This window comes from Cavia porcellus, unplaced genomic scaffold, assembly GCF_034190915.1.
Source record: "Cavia porcellus strain 051 isolate PalLab524CR breed Dunkin Hartley unplaced genomic scaffold, mCavPor4.1 scaffold_26, whole genome shotgun sequence".
NCBI lineage: Eukaryota > Metazoa > Chordata > Mammalia > Rodentia > Caviidae > Cavia > Cavia porcellus.
Genome location: NW_026947509.1, coordinates 29,737,503 through 29,757,788, shown reverse-complemented (window position 1 = coordinate 29,757,788; position 20,286 = coordinate 29,737,503). Strand labels below are relative to the sequence as shown.

At 52.5% G+C, this 20,286-nt stretch overlaps 1 protein-coding gene across 25 annotated transcripts in view; it reads left to right on the top strand.

The window, feature by feature from the left end:
- Lrrfip1 (LRR binding FLII interacting protein 1) overlaps window positions 1–20,286 on the top strand; it is a 100,212-nt gene that overhangs the window by 43,622 nt on the left and 36,304 nt on the right. For 13 of the 25 annotated variants that reach the window (XM_013157394.3, XM_063237046.1, XM_063237045.1 and 10 more), the window contains exons 2-9: window positions 4,510–4,596; window positions 6,315–6,332; window positions 8,847–8,894; window positions 10,042–10,086; window positions 10,544–10,594; window positions 13,402–13,440; window positions 16,623–16,682; window positions 19,533–19,595. In XM_013157394.3, the coding sequence (XP_013012848.2) occupies window positions 4,510–4,596; window positions 6,315–6,332; window positions 8,847–8,894; window positions 10,042–10,086; window positions 10,544–10,594; window positions 13,402–13,440; window positions 16,623–16,682; window positions 19,533–19,595 (411 nt within the window). The remainder of the gene's footprint in view (window positions 1–4,509; window positions 4,597–6,314; window positions 6,333–8,846; window positions 8,895–10,041; window positions 10,087–10,543; window positions 10,595–13,401; window positions 13,441–16,622; window positions 16,683–19,532; window positions 19,596–20,286) is intronic. The other 12 variants (XM_013157397.3, XM_063237041.1, XM_013157377.3 and 9 more) reach the window with 5 other exon arrangements.

Here is a 20,286-nt window from a genome sequence, read left to right as displayed (position 1 = left end):
TGGGGGCACCCCCCTATCCTGCCTCCAGGCAGAGAGTCTCACTGGGGTGTCAGGCTGCAGGCCTGCGAGACTGTCCTGGGGGTCCCAGAGCACTCAGCCAACTTCGGTCCACGTGTGTGACCCGAGGTCTTGGCCCCATCCCCTCTCTGCCCCATTCCTGGAACCTGAGGGTCCCCTGGGCCCAGCAGACACGGAGCTGAGCTCCTGCCCAACTCTGGTTGGGGCTGTGGCCTGCAGCCCAGGCCAGCCCCTTGCACCCCAGGTGTAGTCTCGGTGCTGGGGTCACCTTCCTCAGCAGCTGCGGTCCCCGCCCAGTGCCCCCACTCGTCCCACACTGCATAGCTCACGTTGTGCAGAGGTGTCTCCATCTGGAACCCGGGGCCCAAACCGAGTCTCCAAAGCCCCTCCCCAGCTGCCCTGGGGGTGAGTACTGCAGGTTAGCATCCTCTCTGCTGGTGACCAGGAACCCTGGCCCCTGTGAGCCAAGGGCAAGAAGCAGAAGGGAGCTGGGAGTGGCGCTCGCAGTACTGGTGTGTGGCATAGTGCTCGAGGGTCCCCTTCGCTGGAGCTGGCACATGGACGGCTCACATCTCAGATCTTTCTGTTCCCCATTCCGCTCCACATTTTTTTAAAAAAATAAATCCATTTTACCAAAATCATTCACACAGAACATAAGACATTGCATTCAGTTGTCTGAACAATACCAGCACAAATCTTCCTCTTCAGTGGTCTCAGAAAAATCAGTAGTGTAACTTAACTAATTTTATTATACGTACACACACAAACATATGCTTGTTGACAACACGGTGTTTACATGAGTCTGATTTATTTCACTTATGAGTGTGGTCCCAAGTTGCATCCATTTACCCATAAAAGTCTCCAGTTTTAGCCTTCTGTGTGGTGGAGTAGTACTCCATTGTATAAAAATACATTTTTTTAATCCATTCCTCAGTTGATGGGCATTTGAACTCTTTCCAAGCTATTACAAATTGTGCAGCTATAAACATGGGTGCACATATATTGTGTGTGTTATGTTTCTCATTCTTTTGGAAAGATAACCAAAAGGGGAATAGCTGGGTCAAATGGGACCTCTAGTCCTAGTGTTTGGAAGAATCTCCACACTGATTTCCACAGTGGTTGCACCAGTCTACACTCCCACCAACAGTAGATAAGGGTTCCTTTTGCCCTGCAGCCCCTCCAGCATTTGTCATCCGTTGGTTTCTTGATGACAGCCATTCTTTCCTGGCTGAGATGGCATCTCAGTGTTTTGCATCTCTCAGTAATTTGCATCTCTCAAATGACCAGTGATGTTGAACATTTCTTCACATATCCATTTGCTGTTTATGTTTCTTCATCTGAAAAGTGTGCTTTCATCTCTGATGCTGGGTTTCAGGTGCCATCCCCTTCTCTTAGTCCCCTTCCCCTCTGCAGAAGCTCTGCCCGTCTCCTGTGATCCAGCTTTTATTAGCTCTGTGCACGTTGGGTTCTCATGTAGGAAAAACCATGTGCCCTTGAAGCTTGTGTGAACTTAACCGTGTGGCCCTAAGCTGCATCCATTTTCCCACCAGTGACTTGGATTTGTCCTCCCGGGTGGTGGAGTAGCGCTCTGTGATTTACGCTTCCGGCGGTGGCCTCACATGTGTCGTCATGGCCGTATGGAAGCCTTCCAGAGGGCTTCATTGTGTGGTGCCCTTGGTTCCCTGACCCCAGGACAGCCTGGGCCTCCAGCTGACTCGGAGGCACCTGAGCTTTGCATTTCGTGTCCAGTGGATGGCCATCCCCTTCTGGCACTTTGTCTGATGACATCACCGTGGTCACATCCTGGCCGTTGTCCTTGGACCCTGCTCTTCATGGTTGTGTCTGACTGGGAGGAGCCATGTCACTGTGCCTCTGTGCAGTTTTCCTGCTGGGTGTCCCAGACTGCTGCCAGGAGTCACCACACTCTAGCAGACAGGCGTGGGCCAAGCGTGGGCTTGGCACGACTACTGGTCAGCAGGCAGACTCCAGGAAGCAAGAGCCTTACCACTTCCTGTCCCAGAGCACTGGGTCCCCATGTGAGAGTCAGGAGAGGCACTGTGTCCTGGGTTCTGTGGGGCCCTGCTTAGCATTGAGCCTTAGGATGGCTGCTTGCTCCTGACACCATGGCAGGCAACAGTTGGCCCAGTTGGTCCCAGTCAGTTCCAGTGGGGTCAGCTGCTGGTGTCCTGCAGGAATTCAGACCAGGCCAGGCTTCCTGCAAGGTGGCCCTGTGTCAGCCCAAGCTGTGTCCTGCTGAGCAGGAGACCCATTTATTTCTTTCACGCTGTCTCCTTCCCGGCTCCCCCATGCAGGCAAAACTTGCTTCCTGCCGTTGTCGTGAGAGTGAGGGTGAGACTGAGACTCTCTGTTTGCACTGGCTGTCACCAGCGCTGCTCTCAGCTCCTGGAGGCTGCCCGCCGGGTAGCCCCTACCTGGCAGCTCAGCTTTGTCAAGGCCATCCGAGAGTCTCTGCCCACTGCACCCTCTGTGCCCTCGCCTGGCTGGGGCAGACCCACCAAGCATGCACGAAGTGTCAGGCGTCCATGTCCTCTATCACGGCTGTACCCACGCTCCTGCAGAGGGGCTGAGTGAGGCATGAACACGGGGGGAATCTCGGGGAGCCTTGTGGAATTCTGCCAGCCGCATCCTCTCCCTCTACCATCTGCAGCCCCCATCCTCCTTCCACAGCCCTCCACTTTGTTCACCCTGGCTGCTGAGCCAAGGCTGCTGCTCCACTTTGCCTGGTGCAGGCAACCTGCACTCCTTGCCGGCCTCTCCAGAGACTTTGTTACTGGCCAGCAGGTTGTCTGGTGATGTTGCTGTACTTCTGTCCTGGTTGATGTCCCTTGGACCCTGCTGCCCTGAGGTTCCTGGCCACCTCTCTGAGAGGAGCTGTGTGTCTTCTACTCCAAGGAGGGCAGGCAGTTGTGCTTTGTGTGACCTTAACCACTGTGCTGGCCCACGCCAGAGGTCGGGGCATCCCGTGCCCTTCCTCCCTTCTCCAGCTGTGGGGCCTTTCATGGACCCAGGAGGCCTTTTCAGGGTATAACCAGTCTAGAAACCCACGGCAGTGGAGAATGTTATAGAATAAGTTTCCCAGGGGGACCTCAGCAAGCTCATCCCAAGATAGGCTGGCCAGCTGTGGTCACCACTCCCTACAGATCAGCATGTAGAGATCATTTTGTAACACAGCTCATGGATAAGCAGGAGGCAGGCCTTGGAGACCCTGGGCCCAGCCATCTGTCCCCTCTCCTGGGCTGCTGGTGTCCCTGAAGTACCGGTATGAGGTCAGTTACTGGGAGCACCAAGCATCTAGCAGCTACAAACCCACAAAGAGCTTACATGGCAGGAAGGGGCAGCTGATCCATACTGGAAAACCTGCCACGTGCAATAGGCTAAGCATAGACTTGATTACAGGTGAGACCATGTGCAGGTGCCAGTGTTGGCAGCAGTGCCCGCAGCAGGCATGGCAAGTGCTTTCCACAGAAGTAGGCAGCCGCACCCCAAGAGCTTTTTCAGCGAGGCTCTGGCCCTGACTTCCCAGACCATCTGTTCCCGGCCATGAAGGTTCATCAGTCGGAGTTGTTTGCTGTCCTGTGACAAAGTCAGAGAGGCCATTTATGTTGGTCAGAAGCAGTAATGATTTAAGCAGAGCGAGCTCTGGGGAGAGGAGAACTGCACCTCACCTGCACGGGTGTTGGGCTCTCGAAAGGGACAGGGTAGAAGGAGATCCCAAGATGGGACAGATTCAGGACCCCCCTGCCTGAAGGAATGCAACTGGGCCTGACTTCAGGCTGGACCTCCTGGTTCCGTCCACTCCACCAGGCTGAGGAGAGGTGGGGAGCATGAGGTCCTGGGCTGTTATTAAGCCCAGGGGCACTGTTATTTTACTGTGGTCAACCTGATAGCCACTGAGTGACCAATGGGCAAGTTGTGTGCCTGGCATGGGTGTGCTGGGAACAGAGTTAATTTACACCCTGAGCTGGCTGGAACAGGATAGCATGAGCATTTGTCATGCTATGCCAAATGGTCTACAGTGTAAGATTTAGGAATCGCACCTGGGTGTGACAGTGACACCCGGAATCCAGCATTGTGGGATTGGGCTGAGGCAGGATGATCACAAGTTCTGGCTCAGCCTGGACTTTGTAAGACCCTTTCTTAAGCAAACCAAGGAATGAATGAATGAATGAATGAATGGGGCGAGGGATGCACAGTGCAAAAACCCTGGGTCAATCCCCAGTATTAAAAAAATATGCAACTCTGAAATTTTCCCTGTAATGTTTTTGGACCTCCTTGGGCCCCAGATAACTGCAGCCCTGGAGGAGAAGCCTGGATGGGGCTTCTGTGCGCTGGTCACTGCCAGTCTGCTTCCTGATGACCCTATCAGTTCCCTCGAGCCTGTGATTCATAGCTGAGTTATGAAACTCTGAACAGGACTTTCTCCCCAGCGTGATGAGCCTGGTCTCTAATCAGATTTCCGGTCTGTTGCAGGCGGAGGCCCGGCTTGCAGCAAAGCGCGCGGCCCGTGCTGAGGCCCGAGAGATCCGCATGAAGGAGCTGGAGCGGCAGCAGAAGGAGGTAACACCAGGGTCTTGGCTGCTCCCCACAGGGCGGTTTTAATTTTAGGCACGGCCTGGACTCACACAGGCACCTGTTGCCACTGATGCACCTGTCCCGGTCACATGGCCGGGGCTGGAATTCGCCTTTGCGTGTGGCTGATGCCTGAGGTCAGGCCAGGGGTACATATAGCAGGGGTGCCAGGCCTCCCTACGCCCCACCCCACTGCCATGGGCGCTGGGAGACCTCCCCAGGCCTGCTTCCTGGTAATGAGCCCAAGGAGCCAGCTGTGATCTTCAAGGTCTCACTGTGGAACCAGGGACTCAGCAGAGCCTCTGGATTAGGTCGAACAAGGACAGATTGCTGTTGGCTGAAAGGGCCAGGCTTGTTTGGCTTAGGCTCCTGCAAGGTTTCTATGCATTGGGCTGTGTCCAGAGGGTAGCATGAGCATCCTGGGTGAGCAGCCCGAAGAACTTGCTTCAGGGGTGGGAACTGTGTACACCCCTGTTCCTGCCCTTTCTGTTGTCATGCAGGGGCTAGAGGGCCCCGGGAGGCCATTCTGAGGAATCTGGGCTCTGGAGCTGACTCTGGGGTGCTGAGGTTTGCCCTGTAAGACAGCAAGGACTGGGGGACACCTCAATCCTATGCTGGCCAGGACCTAGGAGCTGGGAGCCACCTTTGGGCTCTCACCCAAGGCCCCTCCCTGCCTGTGAGATCCGAGGTCCTGCTCCCCACACCCAGGCTCTGGTTCTGCTCCTTCTGAGGAGTGAGTGTTCCTTACAGAGCCAGCTAAAAAGCATTGAGTCCTCTCCTCACTGTTTGGGTAGAAACGATTGACACACACGCTGATGACACCTCCTGCAGAGAGCTCCCTATGAAAGTTAGGGGTCTGAGCCGGCATTTGCGCCAGAGAGCAGCAAGGGATGTTGCCTTTGTCCCTTTCTGGGTGGGGGGATACCGTGCCTTGGAAACCAAATGTCCTCCTGGTGCTGGACTCGAGATGCCATCTGCCAAACCTAAGACAAAGCCATGCAGAAGAGGCAGCAGCCGCTCGCCTGGCTACTACTCGTGGACTCTGGTCCAGGAGCCCGAATTCTGTGTGCAAATCTGGGGAGATGGGAGGAGCCGCTGCCAGCCCCAGCACCTCCACAGTGTGCCTTGCCCTGCCTCTCTGGCCTGCTATTCTTAGAACAGGCCAAACAGTTTGCGCTGGTAGCATCTGATAGCCCGGGGCACTGGCATTTTAAGTTGTTGATTAAGGGGAAATGAATACACTCAGCTCTGGGAGGCCCTGTGGATCAGGGTGGAGGTTTGGATGTAAACATTTTTGAACATCACAGACCCTGTTTGCACCTGCGCACAGGTGCTGCTGGTCTGAAGACACCCAGAGGAGCCGAGGCTGGCGTCCAGGGGGAGAGCCTGCAGAGTGCAGAGTGGAGAGATAGTGTGGCTGCCCATGGTCTTGGGTCACACACTCTTCTGTGTCGGGGTGAGAGCGGGACTCTGGTGGCTTCCCGTGGAGGCTTAGCGTGGCTAACTCGGTGCCAGACGAGTGAAGAAATGACTGATTCCTTCAACAGGACTTAAGACATTCTGATTAATTTTCAATCAGTTCTCATTTTTTTTTCTCAGAATGGCTCATAATTCATTTCTGGTTACTTGCAGAACCTTTCCGATGTTCCTGCTGCTTTAATCCGATTTCTGTTTCTTTCCCTTTTTCCGTGTCCCTGTCTCTGTAGATCTATCAGGTTCAAAAGGTAGGCTTCCCTCTTTGCTTTCTGATTTGCATGGCTTGATCCCCCATGCCACCCCCAGAGCCTGGCCCCTTTTCAGAATTAACTCCTCTCCCTGCTCCCCTCCTGCACGGTGGTGAGTGTGTCTGGCAAGGCTGCGTGCGGTCTTCACGTCCACCCATGGGGAGCAGAGGTCGCACATTTTTCCGACTTTCATCCTCATTTTCCATTTTCCTCAAGGTCTTAGAAAGTAGTCTGCAAAAAAAAAGAAACAAAAACAAACACATTTTAGAACTCAAGGAATCTTTTGAAATCATATATTGAATGAAAAAGATTATCTTTCTTGGTAGCTTTCTTAGAAAAATTATCACACGTTCAGAGATTGTTAAGATACTGGTTTTAAAATCTAGGTAAAAAGGAAAATGAAGATGTAATAGTCAGACCCACCAGGTTAAGATACACCTGCCCTCTGCCGCCAGCGTCCGAATTTTGTAGGGTATCAGGTGCCTCTGTCTCAGGCTGGGGACTCCCCTCAGGCCGGGCACAGGAGTTTCTAAGGAAGCTGGGTCTGGGATGAGGGGTTTAGCAATAATGAGGTAGGGAGAGACCAGCTTCCTGAGGATTTAGGAAATGGGGTACAGTGAGCCCTGCCCATTGTGACCGTCATGGATTTCTGTGTGAATTCATTTAGTGTCAAAGTAAAGAACTACCCTGTTCTCTTAGGGCACAGAAACTGGTCCCTGAGTCTCAGCATTGAGAGGAGCAGGCCTCTGGGACTCTGACCCTCAGGGAGAGGGGTTTCCATGTTCTGCACCGGTTCTGAATCATCCCCATCCCATCACTGTTCTGATTGGGCCAGGACCTCAGACACAGGCTGGCAGACACAGGCTCTGTCTCCACTGTTAGTTTCTAGGGCCCAAGTCCTGAACCTGTAACTGGGTTTTAAGTCTTCCCTGGAGTCCAGCAGAACCTGTCAGGTCCAAGGCTGACAGGGTACCCTCCCCGGCCCCTCAGGGCATAACGTTGCTGTCCCGACCTCTGAAAGGGCTCGGGCTGTCGTTTTCAGTGGCATCCACTCCCTTCTTTTCCCAATCCCCGTCGGGTTCCTGTTTCTGTTCACGGGCAGTGGTGAGGACTGTCAGGCTGTAACCTCTCGCAGCACAGAGGGCCAGAGCCCTGGGAACCCACGGCACGGGGCCGCCAGAGTCACACCATGTGCAGCCCTCCTCTGACAACAGTGCCCCCCTCTAGCATCTGAGCTGTTTCTGAAAGCCAGGCACCTCCTGGGCTGGCCTGGCTCCTGCTTCTGCTGCATGGCCCACTGCCAAGCACCCACTGCACGCCTTGAGACCTCTGCTGCTTACCTGCAGCCACCCTCCGTGGCACCTGCGGCCCCCAGCACGTCCTCCCCAGTGGGGCAACTTGGGCCACAGCCAGAGTCAGAGCCACCCATGATGAGCAAAAGACCTGGAGGAAGTGCAGTGCTTCTTCTAAGTATAAAATGGGGTGAAAAAAGTACAAAAAATAGAAAAACTGGCCACGTGGACTTTGGGAATTCGGTAACTTACAAATTCGTGTAGCTCTTCCTCTTGTTAAAATATATCTTCCTTCTGTGTGTGTAAAGAGGAAATTAAGCTACAAGGGGACGTTGTGTTCTCCATGTGAAAGCCTGGGAGTTGAGGAAGGGTAGCACTGATGCTAACTGAATGAGGAGCGGCCCTACCCTGGTGCGCTCACTGAAACCAAGTCAAAACAGGACTCGGTGAGGAGTTTATTTTTTCTTTTCCTTTCCAGATTTATAATCTAAGGGAATAGCTCGCCGAAGAAGCCAGGGCTCATGTGGCTGTTCATATGGGTACTGTGGGTTTTTAAAAGCTTTGTTGATTTCTCGCCCCAGATTTCTGAACTTTCTACCCACTGCCATCTCTAAGAGGGAGACAGGAGGCCACTGAGAGCCACAGGCTGTAACCCCAGCAACGGCACAGTCTAGTGACTGAAAACCGATTCAAACATGATACCATAGTTCCAGCATCCAATGGTTTCCTTCTCATCATGAGGCTGTGAAGACAGAGGCCACATCAGTTGCAGCCTGCAGAGGCTCCCTTGGCTGTCTCTATGGAGACCCAGTGCTTGGTGACTGTGATGGCCCCGGGGTCTGAGTTAGTGAGGTGAGCAGGCAGCACTGCAGGTCCACCCAAAGGCCTCCCCACTGCTCTGAGCTCCACTTCATTCTGCACAGAAACTTAGGGGGCAGCACAGGGCGGCTCCTCTCTGCTGACTGCCTGCTTCCTGGCTCTCAGCTTTGCTTCTCCTAAGCAGTGTGATTCCCTCCCCGCTTGCCAGGGGGGCAGCGGCTCCATTGGGGTCCGATTGGCCTGCCCTGCTGATGGATTCCTCTGCAGCTGGCTTTGCCTGGCATGTGACCCTCACGGGGACCTCTGCGGGGAGGCTCAAGGTGGTGGGAGCGCATGTCACAACAGTCTCTTGGGCCCTCACTGTTTTTACTGCCTGCCTAATTCTCTTTCCCTTCTTTCTTAGAAATATTATGGGCTGGATACTAAATGGGGTGACATCGAGCAGTGGATGGTAGGCCTTGAATACAGTTTGAAGACTTGGCATGGTTTATAATGTGATTCTCATGCAGTGTAATTGTGTAGATAGATCCCCATTGCACGGTAATTCAATTCGGAGAGGTCTGCTTCCGGGCCTGGCCCCAGCTGGTCCTGATTGTTTACATCTCCAAATGCAGCCTGGCCCGGCTGCTGTGTGTGTGCTGACGTCTATGGGCCAGCAGCCCCTGGGGCTTCCCGATTTCCAGGGGCAGAGAGCTGTGCCCTGGGGACCAGGCTAGCCCCCACCCCAGGACTACCTGAACAGTGTCCATGGCCTTCACATCCCGTGGGGCTCCAGTTGGAAGCACAGGGTTCTCAGGCTCCATTTCTTTGAGGTTGCAGCCAGCTCCTCTGTCACCTCCACTCGACCTCTGTGTACCCCAAAGTTGGGTCCTCTCGTCCCATAGGGTGAGAAAAGTCCTTTACCTTCTCCATGTGTTTCCTCTAATGACCCCGTAGTGACCACTCTGCCTATCTGGAACGGCACAGGGTCACCCTGGTGGTGTTCAGCCCTCCTCCAAGAAGACCCCACCTGGTGGTGATGTCCCATGATCCCCATGAGGGATCAGGCTTCCCTCCTCCATTAATTGTGCACCTCTTCCTGTCCTGGCTGCTGGACCCACTGGCCTCCCAGGGTCCTAGTGTCCAAGAACCTGGCCAGGACAGTGTGCCCTGCCTGTGTCCCCAAGCACAGACAGCCTCAGGAAAGGCAGGTCTACCCGATGGCCTCTGAGACTCATGAGATATAGAAGACAGGGCAGATCAACCCCTGTCAGCCACTGTTTTCGCTTTGCTGACTCAGGGAGAAGTCGGCTAACGCTGACACCACCGCCTGCAGAGACTCAGAAACCAGCCTTGGGTTAAGACAGGTCCGGTCCTAGAGCCTGGAAAAACCAAAACCGAGCCCCTGGCCCCAGGTCACTGTTTTTAAGCCCAGAATGAAATGCACCAACCCCTCCTGTGCTGAGGACCGAATAGAGGAAAGCTTTCCCCCGGGACCCAGTTGAAACCTTAAATAAAGGCCAAGACAGCATGTGGTGGGCATTGGGTCAGAGGTCTGCCCTTACCGAGCAGTCCCTGCACCTCCCTAACGCTCTCTGCTCTTCCCCTGGCCCCGGCAGGAGGACAGCGAGCGCTACTCACGCAGATCCCGGAGGCTCGCCTCGGTCAGTACCCCGCGTTTCCCTACCTGAGGGCAGCTGAAGTAGGTGTCCTTACTAATGCTGAGGCATGCTGGCCCTCAGCACCTGAACAGACTCTGAAGCCAGCCTTGGTACACAGAGCGTGTTTGGAAGTCAGTGGCATTTTGAGTGCCTGTCGCTGCTGAATATCCGTGGGTGATTTACTAGAGATAAACCCGGAGGCTTAGGTGTAACTCATCTGAGTTCCCTGTGATGTAAATATTAGCACTTCAAGCAGTTAAATTAAATCCACCTTATCCAGAAACAGGCTGAGGCAGACAAAACCCCTGCTGCCGAGGACCTGGGCCTGAGCCCCTGAGCTCACCCAGAGGTGCAGGCCACTCACCATTGTGGCAAGGGTCAGCCATGTCCCATGAGGCCAGAGTTGGCTCCTGTCATGGGCTGTGCCGTCATTCACAGCTGTTCTCCTTTCTCTCACCAGGCCTCGGATGAGGACGAGCGCCTGTCAGTGGGCAGCAGAGGCAGCCTGAGGGTCAGTACCGGGGCAGGGTCTGCATGCACAGTGTGTAGTCAAGCCCTGCCCTCCCACCCCACGTCCCACCCTCCTCCTTGGTCCCCGGGGTCTGCCTGCTGATGCCTAACTGAGGAGATGCTTGCTTAATGTTGAAGTGACCAGGCTGCTTCACTGTCCTCAAGGGACTGTTAGTATGCAGACACTTGAGTCTGCATCTTTCCAAGAGTAGAAGTCACTGGTTTTTGGTACTGGTTTTTGGTTCCACTGCACCTGTAGTAACAGTTGTTTCAGAATTGGCGTGAAGGCTCATTCCCGCCCTTGGCTGGGCTGTGTGCCCAGGTCCACACTTCCCATTAAGCTGCAGTCTCTGTTCCCAGGCGTGGTGTCACACACCTGGCATCCCAGCACGTGGGAGGCAGAAGCAGGAGGATTGCAGTGACTGTGAGGCCAGTTTAGCTGGTAGTTCAAGGCCAGCTTCAACCACAAAGTGAAACCTTGTCTCCAAAACAAAACAAAACAAAATTGGAATCTGCACTTCCATAGCTGTAAGTTCATTGTTATTCAGTGATAACTTTGCATAGCTACTGGAGGCTGCCTAGCAAAACAGGCTTAGAATCATGTCTACCTCACCAGCCTCTACTTTTAATAATGATAGGAAATCTCCTGGGCACAGGGCATTTAATGACTCATGATTTACATATACACATGTATGTCAGTGTGTTTTCCTTAAGCACGTAGAAAGCTTTCATAGTCACGCTTGAGCCAATTGTGCACTCTGGGAGATGAGGCAGAGAAGTTGTGTTTGGTTGTTGCTTTAACTTAGTCACTCTGAGCGAGTCAGCTTTGCTTCCCTGCAAGACCGAAGTTCTGTCCCCTGCTTGTCCTAAGTGGACCTTGAAGCAGCCTCTCCTTCCCCAGGGATGCTGGAGAGACCCAAGGCTGCTTCCCATCACTGTTCCGTGAGACTGTAATTCTGCTCCGTGACTCACGTGTAGGCTAAGTGTGAGCTTAATTTGACAGACTGTCACAGGCTGCTGAGCCACGCTGGTGGTGTGCCCATCTCTGCAGTGCTAACACAGACGCAGGTGGCTTTGTGGGACAGTTCCCGTTCCCACAGGACAGGATAGAGAGCCACCTTGCTATTGGAAACCTCCCATAGTGGCCTAGGCTTTGTGATACAGCTGTGACTTCTGCAAGGTCCCTGCGATACAGCCTGCTCTGGGAGAAAAAAATGTAAATTCAAAGCAAAGTCTGGAGCCAGTGCACAGTCAGTTGGTGAGCAGGTCCAGAAGCGAGTCCTTAAAGCCAAGTGAAGGGGCCAGAGGAGGGCTACACGCCAGCTGGATTTAGCATCCAGGGACATTGCCAAAACTTCTCATGCCAATGGTGAGAGAGAAACCTTAATGATAAAGCCAGGCATGGTGGCACACGCTGTAATCACAGTACTCAGGAGGCTGAGGCAGGAGAATCCCCCTGCATTCAAAACCAACCTGGGCTACATAATGAGTTCAAGATCAGACTGAACTGCTGAGTGGAAGCCTGTCTTAAAAAAGAAACAAAACAACAACAAAAAGCAACAATGAGAGAACCCAAAAAACCCCTAAAACCTGATTGATGGATTCATAAGAGAATAGGAGGAGAGAGGGAAACGGACATCATATCTCTGTGAAAGCATCTCATCTTCAGATCTGTGCTCCTCTTGAAATTGTATGAAGACCGTGGTGATTTACATTTCTCTAGGCAGAGAACAGCCCCTTTCTTATTAAGATTCTCTGAGACTTTCCTGTCCCCAGAGAGTACAAAGTGACTGAAAGCAGACCTTTCTTTCACTTTCAAAGCTCTTACCTGGGAAAGTGAGTTAACTCTGTCTGCTGTGCCCTGCTGTTTACCAAGACAGCAAGTATGTCTTTCAGGCAGGAGGTCCCCAGGCTGTGTTTCATGTTCCACTGCAGGGTCTGCTAGCCCAGACTTTCCCCCAAAGGGACTGTATCTAAAGACTGTCCTTGAAAACCTCAGAACTTGAGAACTTGGATCCTAGAGAGGAGAATCGGACCTATTCATCCATCCATCCATTCATTCATTCACTCAGGGTGTTTTATTTTGTTTGTTTTGAGACAAGATCTATGTAGCACAGGCTGGCCTTGAGCTTGTGATCCTCCTGCCTCAGCCTCCTGAGGGCTGGGATGACAGGCCTGTGCCACCACACCTGGCTAGCCTACTCAGGGGCCACACAAGCCCAGGGTGCCTGAGAGGCCTGCTTGGAGTCCCCGTTCTTGGTGACAGCTCCAGCACTCGCTGCCCCTGGCCTGGGCCTGTGGCCTCCTCCGTGGCAGGTGCCCCACACCTGACAATGAAATCTCGACCTTGCAGAGTTCTAATGCAGGATCACATCTTCAATTCCTCAGCTCCCACACATTCCACAGCCATTACTATGCACCCTAAGAAGGCCCCGGACGCTTCTGCTGGCCTGGCGTCTGCGTGGATGGTCCTCTAGGAAACAGGATTGTAATTTTTTTTTAATTTAAAAACTGGCAGCAGTGCATCTGTTAGCTTTTCTCTAATTAATGAGCATGTGTTATGTAAAGAGAGAAATAAGGTTACTTGAGCCATTTCATATTTCATGAACTATAGCACCTGATGTCATGGTAGTCGAGATTTCTATGGTTGCTATCATTCTAATATAATTTTTTAATAAGTATATGTAAGATCCTAGAAGTCATGGGAGATGTATTTCCATTGAGATTTTCTAGACGGTCGCAGTGTTTTGATGTTCCCCGCCCTTTCACTTACTTTTGCGTTCTTCCCCTCTCATCCTTACCCACCAGTCGCAGCCTGACCTGGAGTCTGGGGGTCCCTACGCCTGGGTGAGACAGTCGCATGCGTCGTGCTGTGTGCCCCTAACTGTGTGGTGTGACCCATAACATCCCGGAGTTTGCACTAACCTCTCGGTGCTGTCCGAGGCCCTGGCGGGCCAGGGTATGGTACAGTGCTGGAGCTGGTGCTTGGTGGGTGTGTCTCGTGGGGAGGACCTGGGTTTGATTCCTGGCACCAGCCGGAGGCCCAGATGTCCTTGTCTGTCTACTGGTACCCCCAGCCCCCCAGGTAGCAGTTGTGCCGCCAAGGTGAAATAGGCAGAACCTTTTTGGGCCAAAAAGTTCTAAAGCCTCTAGCTTTCTCCTCAAAGATTAAATGCAGTCATGGCACCTAATAAAAACCTCATTGTTGTCCAACCTGGACTCATTGAGATTAAATGTACCCCTGCTCGTCCTCAAAGAAGCTCGGGAAGGGGTAACAAAAACAACAGCTTTTCTGGAACACCTGTGAACTTAACTCACCTGTGTGGGCTCAGCACGAAGGCAGCTCTGGCTTCCAGCTAAGGTGGCACTTCGTAGGGGACTTCGAAGTGACGCCCCATCTCAGAGCATTTGGTGTTTCCTCTGTTACTGCTTCTTTTTGGAACCATTTGGCAAATTCTTGTTTTTAAAATGCACTTTTATGATTAAGGTAGTCATTAGCCAGGAATGCTGAGTGCCAGCTGGCAGGTTTGATCCACCTGCGGTGCTACTGAGTGCCCTGTGCAGATGGTCGGTAATTTATCTGCAGAGATTTCCACCCTCACACTGCTAGATGAGAGCATTTTGTGACAGCATAGCTAGCAGTGTCCCTGTTCTTTCAAGAAGTAAAAGAACAGACTGTCACCTCGCAGTAGACTTGGTGAGGGGCCAGCCTTGCTGGGATGAATGAACATAGATGCTGGCACTGGTCAGAAACACCTTTTGGATTTCTGTTTCCTGTGCCATCTTTCTTAGAATTAAATCAAATCACCAAGCACGCAGTGACAGTTTTTGATTTACCCTTGCTTGTTGATTTTGCACCTCCAACACATGTGCCTTGCTACGTGACTCACGTAGAAAAATAGAAATCTCCTGTGACTCATCGGCAGAGCTGACGCTGGACTTTTGTGTGGTCACACGGGCTGGTGCCAGTGCTTTGTTTGCAGCCGCTGCACGGCTGTTGTGAGATCCCGACGGGTCACATGTCACCGTTGGAGTCACAGATTTTGCCAGGACTTTTTCCTCGCAGCTTTATGAAAGTGCCCCTGTGCTGCACTCACAGTGAGCTGCTCCCTCCCTTACTGTTCAGGAGGTCACCCTGGGGAGCAGGTGCTTGTCACAGTGTGTGTGCCCAGTATTGGGGCCTGGGGTGTGGGTGAGCTGCAGACTCTCCCCAGGTAGCTAGCATGTGACCCACAAAGCAAACAAGCACCTGTACCCAGGAAGCCACACGGGGAGGGACATGGCAAGAGTCCCACATAGTGAAAGCAGCTGGACCTCGGGGACCAATGTCAGAGACACCGTGTGCTATACGCTTTCCACCTGGGTGTCGTGGCAGCAGCTTTCCCATCAGTCCTCTGAGTCCTGCTCCAGTCCTGTAGAAGCAGCCGCCCATCCCAGACTCAGGAGACTGGGGGGGGGGGGCAGGGGCAGGAGGATGTCCAGTGTGTCTCTCTGCACTGGGAGTCAACCAGGGACCAGCTGATCCGGGAGGGGGTCACCCAGGTAGGGAAGGCCAGAGGGTTGACGTGTGTGTAGCACTTCCGTTCTCGTCTGTGTGAAGTGTGCTGGCTGTCTCGGGTCCACCCGTAGCACTGTGTCCATTTCTTCTTCCCCAAACTAGTTTTTCTTTTTCTTTTTTGTAGTGCTGGGGATTGTGTATGCGGAGCAAGGACTCTGCCCCGGAGCTACACCCCAGCCCTGTTTATACAATGTTAAATTTTGAGACAAGCCTCACTGAGTTGTCTAGTGTGGCCTTAGCACTTGCAATTCTCCTGCCTCTGCCTCTGGAGTGGCTGAGAGTACCAGTGCACACCGCTGCACCTGGCTCCAAAAACTAGTTTCTAAAGAAATAGCAGAGTGATTTAGGCCTAAACTATACCAGCCCTTGACGTGCTTTTCCTTATCAAGCAATCTTGTTGGTGAAGGTACCAGTGGATTAACTCACTCGCCTGAGCTCAGAGCTGTCACCTGTGACTGAGGGCACCTGCCTCTCTGCTTATCAGACACATGGGTGGGCCACATCCCCTTCCGTCCCCAAGATGCACAGCTCTTACGTGAACCTGCGTGGGTTTGGGGATAGAAGGACGGGAGCCCTGGGAGGACCCAGTGCTTGGGCGGAGGGGACCTGGGCTGGGAGACAGAGGCAAAGGGAGCCACGGACACCTAACAAGCGCCTCCCTCATTCCCACAGAACACGTTAGGGGCCATTTGGTTTGTCCTCCAGTTTCAGTTTGAAAAACAAAGTAGGAAGCCTGGAAGAAAGAAAAAACTAATATGGAAGATGCTTGTCTAACACACACTTCTCCCTGCCTCCTTCACTCCTTTCTCCCGCCCTTCTCAGAGAGGGAAATTGAACCCAGCATCCCAGAGGTGGGAACTGAACCTACTTAGTTGCATCCCTAGTCTCCTTTTCAAATTTTTATTGTGAGACAGGATTAAGTTGCCCAGGTCGGGCATGAACTTTTAATCCTCCTGCCTCAGCCTCCCCAGTGTCGGGATTATAGACCTGCACCTCCTACACCTGGCTGAGCATTGCATTTAATTTTAGATTAAAAGAAACTATTTCTAGATGTCATGACAGTGCTTCATCCTGGGCTGTGACTTCCCAGGACCAAACCATGGCCTGAAATCTGATGGGCTCCCACCCCTGGCCTGCCACGCAGCCTCCCTTCCCTTCTGAAAGCTAGAATCTCTGCAGCGCTACCCCAAAACTAGGAGGGAGCCAGCCCAGGTTGTGGGCTTCACCCCAGGGGGCAGCCTCAGAACCAAGAGCAACTTGTGTGTTACGCAGCCTGATGTGGTTTTCTCCAAGTTGGAGTGGTATGTGTACTGAGGCTGGAACTTGTGGGGATATGGGTTCTGCATCACCCCGAAACTTCCCTGTACCCTCTGTGCTGAAAGAGTGTGGCTTCCCGCTAATTTTCCTGCTGCCTGTGCCAATGTGTGCCTTTACATACTGACTCGGGTTTCTCTTTTCTTCGTTGAAACAGAGCAATGGTTATGATGGAGAGCTGTACGGATCGCAGGCGCCAAGCAGAAGATCCGGCAGGGTTAGTACAGCTGAGTGGCTCGCACGCAGGCCCTCACGCAGGCTGCCCGAAAGCTGCTAAGAGTCCCTGCTAAATTTAGCTTGTTTTTATAAGCTGGCTTCTTTTTCTAGCACGATAGTGAGAAAGATAATGTTTTCCAGCTAGCAAACATTCTCGGGATGCTCTCTGACATTCTTAGGATGACTGACATTCTAGGTGTTTAGAAGAGGCCTATCCTGTTAAGATCTCTTAAATTTAAAACCAGGTTAAACTTCTCAGTTTAAAGCTAGATTAAAAGTGACACCTGTGGTTATTTTTTGGAATGCACAGGTAAGTTCAAGCCTGGCACACTTCTGCAGCTCCCACTGGTAGGTCTAGTGTTTGTCTGAAAGGCTCGTGACAGGAGTGGAACGAGTGTGGCTGAGGGTGGGCAGCTTGAGGCAGAGGAGGTAGAGGCCTCTGCAGGGAGACAGGCCAGAGGCCCCGGATTTAACGGGCAGCCATGCCCTGGGCAGTTCAGGTTGAACAGAACGCCTTGTGATGAAGCTTCACCGTGCACCATGGGTTTGTTCTAACACCTTCCTGTCCTGTCGTTTTCTTCCCTTTTACAAATACATTTACACCGTTTAATTTTGTTTTAAATGTGCTGTGATGACGATATTAAAGTCACTGAAGCTCGGGGCTGGGGATTTAGCTCAGCGGCATAAGCGCCTGCCTTGCAAGCAGGTGGTCTTGAGTTCGATCCCCGGTACCGATAAAAAGGAAAAAAACAACAAAAAAAAAGTCACTGAAGCTCCATTCTAGGCCTTGCCTGGGTGACCTGCACCCCACGCCCCACTAAAGCAGCAATATCAGCTTCCCAGAACCGGCTGGACAGGTTATGTGAGCCTCACCCTCCAGGATTGTGCAAGCTTTGATTACATTTCCTCTGAGCTTTTCTTTGACTTTGAAATCCTCTGCTGAAAGCCCCTCCTTGTCCCTGTCCAGCGGGCTCCTGAGGCAGTGAGCCCAGGCATAGGAGAGGAGCCCTGCCATCCACTGTACACCCCTGTGCAGACACACACTTTCACAGAGTCCCATGTCACCAGTGGGCAGCTGCAGCTCCCCAGGAGCCCTGGACCTCTCATAATGTAGAGGAAAGAAACTCCCAACCTACTAGACGTCTGGTATGAGTTTGTGTTCTCCGAAATCAAAGAATGAATTTTAGGATCAATGGAGGTTAGGCGCACAATGTATTGATCGAGAGAAATAAAGCTTCTGTCTGAATGAGAGACAGAAAGGGGTCCCGAGAGGATTGTCAAAGACGCTGTCTTTTTTAGGGACTTTGATAGAGCAAAACCACAAAGTGAGGCAGGGTGGGGAGGTGGGGAGAACCTGGGAACTCACAAGGTGGCCATGAGGTGGGACAAAACTATGGTCAGCCTATAAGGTTCATTGCTCAGGTAAAACTGATTAAATCAGGGACAGCTGATAGCTGAGTCACGCAGCAAGCAGGCTTGCTTAAAGAGCAGGGACTTTTCCTGTAGGGGGCTGGGATGGTGACTTCTGGTTTCCTCAGGGAATAGAGACCTATTTAGAATATCAGTCCCTGATGTTTTGTCCTTAGGAAATATGTGGGCGCATTTGATTTATCTTCTGTCTTGGGGTGTTTGTTTGCTCTAGAGTTGCGGGGTACCTGGGCTTCTGCACTGGCCCCTTCTAGGGCCCAGCCCTGTCTGACTGCCTGTAATATTTCTGTCCAGCTCAGCTGCCTGTAACGATAGGAATTTTGAGTCTCGATCACAGCTTTCCCCTTGATGTGCTGTTTCACCAGCATTAAGCACAGAGTCACATAGGGGTGGAGGTGACTGTCGCTTCTCTCATCCAGCTCCTGCCCAGGGTCACGTCCTCTAAGACATCCCCAGCGTGGCGTCATCACACACCTAGCGCAGTGCAGAGCAGGGTGACGGCAACCTGTGTGCCACCCATATTCCCGAGGTTTCACCTCTGATTTTCTTTTTTTTTCTTTTTTTTTTTTTTTGTCTTTTTCCTTTTTTATCGGTACCAGGGATCGAACTCACGACTGCCTGCTTGCAAGGCAGGTGCTTATGCCGCTGAGCTAAATCCCCAGCCCCTTCACCTCTGATTTTCACATTGATGCAGTGAGGTGAGCTCTCCTGTTTAGCTAAGATTTACCAGATGCCACCAAAAGCTGCTCTGTTCCCACCCTGCTCATAGAGTGAAACCAGCTATAAAACTGATTGAATAAATAAACAGAAAGGGCCACATCTGAAGACCAGAATAACCTCTCAGTGTATGGAGAATGCAAACCGCAGCTCGGTGTGAGGTGGAGCGTGTAGAACGTGTGGGGTAGCGGGACCCCTTCCAGGTGCCGGGACACCTGTGTCCAGGAAGGCCTGACCTTGATGCGCTCTGCACAGCGCCATCTCCTGTCTCCATTTGCATCTGCACCTGGGCCAACCCTGTTCAGGGTTGTGGCTGGCGCTGACCTTGTCCGTGTGCCCTTTGTCGGGGGTACTTGGGAGAGACAGTGTCCTCTCTGAGTGGCTCTTAGCTCCTCCTCCCTGCCTGGCGCTTCCAGGCTAAGCTGCTCCGGTGAGTGGGGCTGAAGTGAGATGGAAAAATTTCAGTAAATAGGATTTAGTTCCCGGAGGAGGTGGAGACTGAGAAGGCAGGTGTGGGCATAGAGAAGCCACAGGGCCAGGAGCGCTGACCTGTGAGGCTCAGCAGGATGCTGGCCAGGACCTGCCACACTGCTCGATCTCTGGCTACTCATTGTCCTGGGATGCTGGGGTCACACTCTCCTTGCAGGTGGGGCAGGCAGCATTTTGGGTCACCTTCATGACAGCTGTCTTCTTTCTCGGTGTTCAGAACTCCGGCTACAGCGGGGACGGCAGATTCTCCACTTTGTCATCGCCCAGGGAGGAGAAGTTGGTTGGTTTGCATTTCATTCTTTGTACTCTGACTTCAGAAACTACAGGTTCTGTGGCATGCAGGCGTGCATACGTGTGTGTGTAAGTGTGAGATCAGTGTGTCCTTTCTTTCCTAATCTCCATTTCACCAGTTTCCCTGGACAGGTGCTTTGTAACATGATTAACCTGAGTCTTTCCTTCAGACTCTTCCGTGTCCTGCTCTTCCATACCAATTGTGGGACTCAGCTGACTTCACAGAAAAACATTTTTGTGTAGATTTGTTTGTTTGTTTGAGATGAGGTCTCCCTGTGTTGTTTATGTAGCTTTGAACTCACTATGTAAACCAGTCTGGCCTTGGTGATCCTCCTGCGTCAGCTTCCTGAGTGCTGGCATGGCAGGCATGTACCACCACACCCAGTTTAGATTTTTAAATTAGAATTAACCAAAAGGAAAAAAAAATGAGGAGAAAGCCTCAGCTTTCTTTCCTGGGGAGTTTGTTGGAGTTCACTCATGGCAGTTTCCCCAGAATGGGTGAATGGTAGGGAAATCCAGTCCAGTCCGGGTGTCCACACAGCTGAGCACCATTGGTCCTGAGGACAGATTCTGAGTCACCCAGGAGCCGGGTGGCTGAGCTCGTGCGTCAGCCCCAGCTCGTTTTCACTCAGCCATAGCCAGGAGTTGGGGAGGTGAGGAAAGCTGGAAGGGCCCCGGCC